Source organism: Nicotiana sylvestris, chromosome 12 (assembly GCF_000393655.2).
Source record: "Nicotiana sylvestris chromosome 12, ASM39365v2, whole genome shotgun sequence".
Classification (NCBI taxonomy): Eukaryota; Viridiplantae; Streptophyta; class Magnoliopsida; order Solanales; family Solanaceae; genus Nicotiana; species Nicotiana sylvestris.
This window is the reverse complement of record NC_091068.1, coordinates 147,066,897-147,077,067: the sequence shown is the minus strand read 5'-3', so window position 1 is coordinate 147,077,067 and position 10,171 is coordinate 147,066,897. Positions and strand designations below refer to the sequence as shown.

At 34.8% G+C, this 10,171-nt stretch overlaps 1 protein-coding gene across 2 annotated transcripts; it reads left to right on the top strand.

Annotated features, from left to right (window-relative positions):
* The first annotated feature begins 2,488 nt into the window (after positions 1-2,488).
* On the top strand, positions 2,489-6,454 carry LOC104220388 (cold-responsive protein kinase 1-like). Of its 2 annotated transcripts, none has more exons than XM_070165568.1 (6): positions 2,489-2,843; positions 3,719-3,831; positions 3,979-4,189; positions 4,374-4,611; positions 4,732-4,882; positions 5,720-6,454. In XM_070165568.1, exons 1-6 carry the CDS (start codon positions 2,780-2,782, stop codon positions 6,074-6,076), a joined length of 1,134 nt encoding a protein of 377 aa, XP_070021669.1. In that variant the 5' UTR covers positions 2,489-2,779; the 3' UTR covers positions 6,077-6,454. The 2 variants fall into 2 exon arrangements, with proteins under 2 accessions (XP_070021669.1, XP_009769553.1); XM_009771251.2 differs by having other exon boundaries at positions 2,490-2,843; positions 3,713-3,831.
* The last annotated feature ends 3,717 nt before the right edge of the window (positions 6,455-10,171 follow it).

Genomic DNA, 10,171 nt, shown 5'->3' with positions numbered 1-10,171 from the left:
AGGGCTGAGATTTTAAAGGAAGGAAACAGAAAATAGAACATTCACATACACACTCACATACAGATACAGCAGTAGAAACAGAAAATCAGAAACAAACTGAATTTGAAACTGAAGAAAGAAAAAAAAACTGAAATCTGAAATGATGTTCTTTTGTTGAATCTGTTCAACTTTATGTGATTCCACTGTTCAGTTAAAATCTGAAGTGTCTTTCAAAGTATCTTACTGTGCATCTGGGCTCTTCGAATCCTATTCTTGATCAGATTTACTGTGTTATCAGTATATTCTACTGAATTTGTTACTGCTGTAACTGCTGAAACTTACTTCTTCTACCTCCATTTTCAGGTATATGTCTTTTAAATTTTAAGTCGGAAAGAGATTTCAGCATGACCCGTCAATGAAGCTTGAATTGAAATGTTATTTTCCAATTGTCCAAGTTCATTAGTTCTAATTTTATTTTTATGTTAGTTAACTAATAGTGAATTCAATTTGATAGCTATGAGTTAAATTGTCTTATTTTGAAATTCATATAAAGTTTTGTAATAATGTTAGCTATTCCGAAATCTCATTGGTATAGATATATGTGAATTGTCAAAACAGGGAGTGAGGCATAAAAATGGGCCATTGATTACATCCCATAATACCATTAGTTGAATGTAATGATTAAGAAGTTACATTAGTAGAATATCTTGTAACAAATATGATTTTTTTTGTTTAGGTTGGTATAAGTTATTATATGGTATGATGACAGGTATAATCATATGAGTAAAGTAAGTTGGTATAGCTCATCATGATGTTAAAACGTTATGAATATTTACGCCAAACAGTTAGGTTATATGTAAGGTAACTTTGTTGAATTAACTTGCATAATAACGCCTTTTCTATAAATTTGATGCTTATCTACTTTCATAAAACAAAGTGACCAAATAATTAGGTCTATTAAGATTAAAACGAGCATATGAGAATAAGTTGATTTGTATATACATAAATGGCAACTTCTTAAATCAATGGTAATTAAAAATAGAATTTGCATTAAATAATCATGAAAATTCCCGGAAAATATTTCCTTCCTTTATGAATTATTTATTTTCGGTTTCATATGCAATTTATTCTTTGGCATATTTATATATGTCACATTTGTTTTAAAGTTAGTACTAATCATATTTTTATTCTGTCTTTTGAATTTGAATAATTGGAATGAATATGATTTATATTCGGAAATTATAATCAATGGTCGATATTTAATAAATTGTGGATTATTTTCCAAAAATTTAAAGAATATCTTAAAACAAGATTTTTCGTGATATAACAAACATTTTTTTCAAAATTTCATAATATCATTACAAATATGTTGCGCAATTAGGGATACGTTCGCGTACCCTGATTATACTTTTTAAAGAAACAAAACTTCGGATTATGCGTACGCGCAATTTCGAGCGAATATTTAATAAAAGGATTTTTCTAAAGGCGTTAAATCAATTTCATAAAAAACCCGAGATGTACGGTTCACTATTCAAGAAAAATAAATATTCTTGATTCAAAACAATCTCGGAGAAATGATTGCTTAATATATTATAAAAAATTATTGTGTACACGTACGCGTGACACAATTCCGCATTTTTAATTTATAACACGAATATACGTACGCGTAATTCGATTCAAAGAAGGTTTCAATCGTAATAAGTATAAGCAGTAGTAAAATCAGAAAACATCAATATTTAATAAAATCAAGTTGATTAAGCCAATAATAAAAACAGTTAAGCGACCGTGCTAGAACCACGGAATTCGGAAATGCCTAACACCTTCTTCCGGATTAACAGAATTCCTTACTCAGGATTTCTGGTTCGCGGAAAAAAAATAAACAGAGTCATATTCTCCTCGATTCAGGGATTATAATTGGTGACTTGGGACGCCTTAAAATTCCCAGGTGGCGACTCTGAAACAAATAAACAAATCCCGTTTCGACTGTCCTTTAATTGGAGAAAACTCCCGACGCGCCCCGCGGGCGCGGGAAAAAAAAGGAGGTGCGACAACTACTACAACATAACTTCAGACAAGGTAATTCAGTAGCGGATGCATTAGCCAAGGAGGCAAAATACAAGGAAAACAAGCAATATAAACCAGGATGCATAAAACTTTTTGCTGATCCACCTTTTTTTGTGAAGCATTACCAGACAAAGGATCAAAGTCAGGAATGCAGCTATATAAAAGCAGTACCTCTTTCAGTATGTAATATGCTAAGGGCAGTTGGTAACAAAAATGTCCCGGCTAGCAGTAGTATTTTGTACTCGGGGATACCAACCTCTATGAACACTATGGCATGTAATATGTCACTTATCTAGTCTATCTAATATAAATCCTATTATTACTCAAAAAAAAAAAAAAAAAAACCTGCTACTTCTCTCTTCCTTCCTTTTCCCACCTTTGTTGGCAATTAACCAACCAACCACACGCACTCTCTGCCTCTCTATTTATATAACTCCCCCTCTTAGGACCTAGGAGCTAGAAATATCACATTATACACTTCCTTGTATATACTCCCTACATACGATAAACAACATACGCCATTTGTTATCTCTCTCAAATTATAGTCAAGTCATATAATTTATGTGTCGTCCACAACGCTTGACCCCAGTTAAACTAACCCCACTAATTAGTTTCTTGTGTTTCTGTGTGTCTTCTTCTTCTTCCTCTTTTTTTTCGGTTTGGGTTTTTGCGCAGAATGGTGTTACACTAAATTGAAGAGCTAGTTTGGTGTTGAAAGGTTTGAAACTTTTCAGAAATGGGTTTTAGTTGTTTTGGTTCTTTTCTGCAGTGTAAGGACAACAGAGAAACTCAAGTACAAGGTAACATCAATTCCCTCTGTATTGTTAACTTTTTTTGTCTTTTCCAGATTGACTAAAGATATTTCTATATTAATCCTTAACACGAATCCGTTGGTACCCAAATTTAGCAATTGTTGTAGCTCCTTTTCTTTTCTTTTTTTTAATTCTTGGTTAATATGGAGTATTTTTCTTATTCTAAGTGAACTGTGAGATGAAGGTGGAAAACCTTTTATGCCTATCAATTCATTGATGAGAATGAAAATTGATGTTATTTGAACCTGTGGACTTCTAACAGAGCTTGAATGTTCAAAATTAAGTTCTATGTACCATTAGAAAAAAATATCTCATTCTTTTTAGGTTATTTAAAAGTCAATTTCAGTAACTTTTTTTTCATAGCAAATATGGACTGATAACCTGCAAAACATGGTAAATGAACTGTTACAACAAGTAAAACTACACTGGTAATGTAAAAATCACTTTACATTGTCAGTGTGTATACTGTATTATTTAAATCCAATATTAGATTGAGACATATGTAGGATACCGGCAAAAGAAAATAGGTATGGTGATCTTCTTTTGGTCTTAATGTCATGATGATATGAGTTTAATTCAATCCAATAAATTGTAGTATTTCAGAACTGATGCCAATTTTAAGGCCATTCTCATGTATATGCTACAACTTGGTTCCTCTTAGATTAGATAGCATTAAAAGTAATGCCTTTTCCATATCTTTTTGTGCAACCAAAGACTTTGTATGATATGAACTGTAAGGGAGTATATTTGAGTACTTGCTCAAGATTCTTGGAAATGTTCTCCTATTCTTTTGCTTCTTTTTCTTTCTCCAATTTCATGTTCCAAGACTTAGTATTATCTTTTCTTTTACTCTGAAGGATTAGAACTTGCAACCAACAATGTGACGCTGTTTTCCTATAACTCATTGAGATCAGCGACAGGGCATTTCCATCCATCGAACAAAATAGGAGGAGGTGGTTTTGGAGTTGTCTATAAGGTGAGACTTGTCAATCTTTTAGTGCTTACAATTTTCGACAAAAATTATGCCTTTAATAGGGAGAAGATGAGTTACTAAAGCTTTTTCTTCCTTTAGCCAGATTTAGTTTTGTTAGTGTACTTTAGCAACTTGCTTGTTTGATCGCAGGGAGTTTTGAGGGATGGAAGGTCTGTAGCTGTCAAATGTCTTTCTGCTGAATCAAAACAAGGGACCAGGGAATTGTTGACAGAGATTAATATGATCTCAAATACCCGACATCCAAATCTTGTTCAGTTGATTGGTTGTTGCGTAGAGGGTGGCAATAGAATATTGGTGTACGAATACTTGGAGAATAACAGCCTTGCCAGTGCTTTACTTGGTACTTTTCACAATGTTAAATATTCATTTGAACCAAAAGAACATATATAGGCAGTAGCGAACGAGTCTGCAGTAGTCTGCATTAGCCATTGTGCACGAGTAATTTGATAGAGTAGCTGCTTTTAGTGTTGGAAAGAGTGTCATCCAAGTATATGGCTAACCACCATATACAATTGTCATTGCAGGTTCGAAAGGTAAATGTGTTCCCCTAGATTGGCCCAAGAGAGCTGCTATATGTTTGGGTACAGCATCTGGTCTAGCATTTCTTCACGAGGATGCGGAACCACCAATTGTTCATCGAGATATTAAGGCTAGTAATGTCCTTATTGATGAAAATCTTCATCCTAAAATTGGAGATTTTGGCCTTGCAAAGCTTTTCCCTGATAATATCACTCATGTTAGTACTCGAGTGGCTGGAACAATGTGAGTGTACTTTGAATCTTTTAATAGAGCACAAGCAATTCTGCACTGTATCTATTTGTTTTTCTGCATGACGTCGTCCTTTCTTCTGTTCTTACTGCCAATGATCTCCTTTTTTTGCAGAGGATATCTTGCTCCCGAGTATGCCTTGTTAGGACAGCTCACGAAAAAGGCTGATGTCTACAGTTTCGGGGTTCTTGTACTTGAAATTATAAGTGGCAGAAGCAGCAGTAACGCAGCATTTGGAGAAGATCTCTTGGTACTGGTCGAATGGGTAGGTTTCATCAGGAGCAATAAATCTTTCGATGCAAGTCACAGATATTGCTAGTTGGCATCAAATGACTTTCTTCTACTTTCCTAAGTTTAAGTAGACATAGTTCATAGCTTTATTTTACTATATGTTGGATCAACTCCTGTAGGGGAGCCTTGGCGTAACTGGTAAAGTTGCTGTTATATGGTCAGGAGGTCACGGGTTCGAACCGTGGAAACAGCCTCTTGCAGAAATGCAGGGTAAGGCTGCATACAATAGACCCTTGTGGTACGGCCCTTCCCCATATCCCGCACATAGCGGGAGCTTAGTGCACCGGGCTGCCCTTTATGTTGGATCAACTCCAGGTCATCAGAAAAGTGTTTTAACTAATTTTTCACTTGATGTGCTCACTGCAATTCCAAGAATCTGTTGATATCATGTTCAGGAAAGCAAATTGCTTGTCTAATGCATCTTAGTAAAAAATAAAGAAGAAAGTTGAAGATGCAGAGTTTCCTTTCTTGTGTGATGGTTGTCCGAACGTCATGCATTTTCTGGACCATTAACAAGTTCTTTGGATCTTAAAGGACATAATATCAATCAATTAATCATCAATCATAAACTAGCTGGGGTCGGCTATACAAATTTATGTATTCATTTAGCCTCTCATCAACGTACTGCAACTCAAATCCTTTATTCAGCCTTGGAAGCAGTCCTATAGTCAAAGTTTGTATCTTAACGGGATGTGAAAAGTACTAATTGCTCACACAGATTTTAAATGCACATCATATAGCCAGCTACTGCAATTATACAAACATACCATCTCTTTATACTGATTTTTTGAAGGTATTTAAACTTCTGCAGGCATGGAAACTTAGAGAAGAAGGGAGGCTTCTAGATCTTGTTGATCCGGAGCTGACAGAGTATCCGGAGGCTGAAGTTCTACGCTTCATCAAAGTTGCTCTCTTTTGTATCCAAGCTGCTTATAACCATAGACCTAACATGAAACAAGTAATTGAAATGCTGTCTAAAGACGTCAAGCTAAATGAGAAGTTGTTAACTGAGCCAGGAGTCTATAGACCACATAGCTCTAAACAATCGAGTTATGGTAGTTTCCTGACTTCATCCTCCAACGGAAAGGAAGGCGTAAAATCTGTAAATCAATTTGCAACAACAGAGTTCCATAGTTATCAGAGTGTAACCGAGATGATACCAAGATAAGTGCAGCGACATGTTATTCCATTGTAATATTTCTAGCTGTTCATATTCTTTGTTATTTGTAAATTTCCCCTCTCTGCTAACCTGAGAAATACAAAGTGAGCGACATGGGTAGTCCCGTTTAAAGTCATGGCAAGAATGCATGTATTGGCCCCTCCTTAGATCTTAGAGTAGCCATTTTGTTAACCTTCTCATGTAAGATAGAGTTATGAGTAGCTGGGAAGAAAAGATTATAGTAGTTAGAAATTTTACTATTAATATCCTAGTTACTTATTAGTTTGCAGATTTTGAGAGTTCCAACTAGACACCTGCAGTATGTTTGGTAATTAAGAATAGTCATCTTCCAGGTTTTATATTATGGTCTCTCTTCTTTTTTATGGATTTATAGTTATGATTCTTGAACCACGTACACTTTCTTTAATTTATCTTTAACCCTTTCTTCATTAAAGTCCACACTTGATTCGCGGTTTGGCTTACAACTCCAATGGACTTCATTGTTGAACCGCATACACATTCTTTATTTTATTATTTTATTTTATTTTGGTAACTATCATTTTTGTTAATCATCAATGAAACCATACAAGATTACAGCATCCTGTTCCATAATTTCTTTGTGAATTCACACTGCACAAATAGATGAAATCTGGATTTATTATGAGTGTGACATAATGCACAATATAAGTCCTTATTCATTTGCTCAATCTATCAGTTAGCTGTTCAGTAGCTTACTCTGTAGTTGTAACTACATTGTAAATTTGCTTTTGGCCTAGCATCATTGTTGAACATCATACCCAAGTTTACTAATATTCCTGAAGCATTAGAAAATTGAACCAAACACTGGTGTAGTGCAGTTACAGAAGATAAATCACCTCTGGCAAAGAGTAATAAATCTTCTATTAGAACTCAAATGAGTAATTTCCTAGTCTTCCACATCTAGGATGATACTTAAATTCTTTAGCTGTCTTATCGCCTATTTGGCCAAGCTTCTTCAAGGCACTTTTTTTTTTCTAAAATGAACGTGCTCTTTTTTTCAAACTTGAAATGTTTGACCAAGCTTTTAGAAAAAAAAAAGTGTTTTTGAGTAGAAGCAGGAGCAGTTTTGGAGAAGCAGAAAAAAGTACATTCTTCCCGAAAGCACTTTTGAGAAAAATACACTTGGAAGCTCTTTTTAAAAGCTTGGTCAAACACCAATTGTTGCTCAGAAGTATTTTTCAAATTAATTAGCCAAATAGAAATTGTTTCTCACCAAAAGTACTTTTGAGAAAAAACACTTCTCAAAATAAGCCGATTTTAAAAACTTGGCTTAACAGGCTATTAAGCTCATTTAAAATTATGTTTAAATAATTTGCTATTGCAACACATTCTTTAATTTTTACCTTCAACCTTTTCTTTATTAAAGCCCACAATTTATTTGGGTTTTGGTGCGTTTCGGCTTTGATAACACTAGGTACTAGAGAAGAACCTGTTTGGCCCATGCTCATATTCTCTTTTGATTTTCGTTCCTATTTAGAATTGGATTTCATTTTTATTATTATTTGGTGGCCCTCTTATAAATATAGTGGTGTTATGAAATAAAAGCAATTTAGTAAAACATGAACAAGAAATAGAGATAGAGAGAATGAAGAGATTTTCTTCTTCAATTGTGTATTTTTTCCTATCTATTACAAGACCTTTATATAGGCATAAAAAGTGAAGAAAATATGTCATGGAATATGTCATTGAACATACAAATTATGTCATTGAATATGTCATTAAGCATTTTAGATGAAGATCATGGAAGAAGAGTAGACATCCACCATAATGTGATATTTATCATAACACTCCCCCTTGGATGTCCATAGATAATGTGCCTTGTTAAAAACTCTCTAAAAAAATATTGGGATGTACATAGTTATTTATGATATGCATTGCTTGCTGCCTCATTAAAAACCTTACCAGGAAAACCCAGTGGGACAAAACCTTGGTTAAGGAAAAGAGTGCAGCGTATAGTTACTCCCCCTGATGAAAAATCACTTAATGTCTCGAAGACGACGCATTCCAATCTTATATATCAGCTTTTTCAAATATTAAGGTTGGTAATGCCTTAGTGAACAGATCAGCCAAATTATCACTTGAACGAACTTGTTGTACATCTATTTCACCATTCTTCTGAAGATCATGAGTGAAAAAGAATTTTGGTGAAATGTGTTTTGTTCTATCTCCTTTGATATATCCTCCTTTCAATTGAGCTATGCATGCAGCATTGTCTTCATACAATATTGTTGGAATATTCTCTTTCGAAGAAAAACCACATGTTTGCTGAATGTGTTGAGTTATAGATCTTAACCAAACGCATTCTCGACTTGCTTCGTGAATGACTATTATCTCTGCATGATTTGAAGAAGTAGCAACCATAGTTTGTTTTGTCGAACGCCATGATATGGCTGTACCTCCACTTGTAAATAAATAGCCTGTCTGAGATCGACCTTTGTGTGGATCAGACAAATATCCTGCATCTGCATAACCAATCAATGATGGCTTGGATTCGTTTGAATAAAATAAACCCATATCAATGGTCCCTTGGAGGTATCTGAATATATGTTTAATACCATTCCAGTGTCTTTGTGTTGGCGAAGTACTAAATCTTGCCAATAAACTTACTGAGAAAGCTATATCTGGTCGGGAATTATTGGCAAGATACATTAATGCCCCAATTGCACTAAGATATGGTACTTCGGCACCAAGAAGCTCTTCATCATTTTCATGAGGTCGGAATGGATCTTTCTTTATATCAAGTGATCTCACAACCATCGGGGTACTCAATGGATGTGCTTTATCCATATAGAATCGCTTTAAAATCTTTTCGGTGTATGTTGATTGATGGACAAATATTCCATCTTTCATATACTCAATTTGTAGACCAAGACAAAATTTTGTCTTTCCAAGATCTTTCATTTCAAATTCTTTCTTCAAACAGTCTACTATTTTTGGAAGCTCCTCAGGAGTTCCAATGATATTTAAATCATCAACATACACAGCGATTATAACAAATTCAGATCCAGACCTTTTTATAAAGACACAAGGACAAATTGGATCATTCTTGTACCCTTCTTTCAACAGGTATTCACTCAGGCGATTGTACCACATACGACCTGATTGTTTCAATCCGTATAAAGATTTCTGAAGCTTTATTGAACAAGTTTCTCGAAAACTTTTATATGCTTCTGGCACTTTAAATCCCTCAGGTACTTTCATAAAAATTTCGTTGTCTAATGATCCATACAAATAGGCTGTAACAACATCCATTAGATGCATATCAAGTTTTTCTTGCACTGCCATATTTATGAGATACCTGAAGGTGATAGCATCCACTACAGGAGAATATGTCTCCATATAATCAATTCCAGGCCTTTGGGAAAACCCTTGTGCCACAAGTCGTGCTTTATATCTAACGACTTCATTTTTATCATTTCGTTTCCGCACAAAACCCCATTTATACCCTACGGGCTTTATGCCTTCAGGTGTTCGAACTATGGGTCCGAAGACTTCACGTTTTCCAAGTGAAGTTAACTCTGCCTGGATAGCGTCTTTCCATTTTGGCCAATCATTTCTCTGTCTACATTCATTGACAGATTTTGGTTCAAGATCCTCATCTTGTTGCATTATTTCAACAGCAACATTATAAGCAAAAATGTTATCGATAACAACATTATTTCGGTTCCATCTTTTCCCGGTTGAGACGTAACTTATTGATATCTCTTCATTTTCATTATTTTCATGTACCTGGACCTCCCCTAAGGTCTTATCATTTGTTACGTCTTGGGGCTCTTCTTGAGCCACTACCTCCGTGTTATGTTCACTTTGATTATTTGCTCCTTTTCTTCTTCGAGGATTTTTATCTTTAGAACCGATTGGTCTACCACGTTTCAAGCATGGCTTAGACTCATTTTCTTTAATTAATTGTCATGCCGGGATATCAACTCGAATTGGTGCATTAGCAGCTGGAATATGTGACTTGGTCACCCTTGATAGGTCAGTGAATGCATCAAGCAATTGATTTGCAATATTTTGCAAATGAATAATCTTTTGAACCTCTTATTCACATTGATTTGTTCGAGG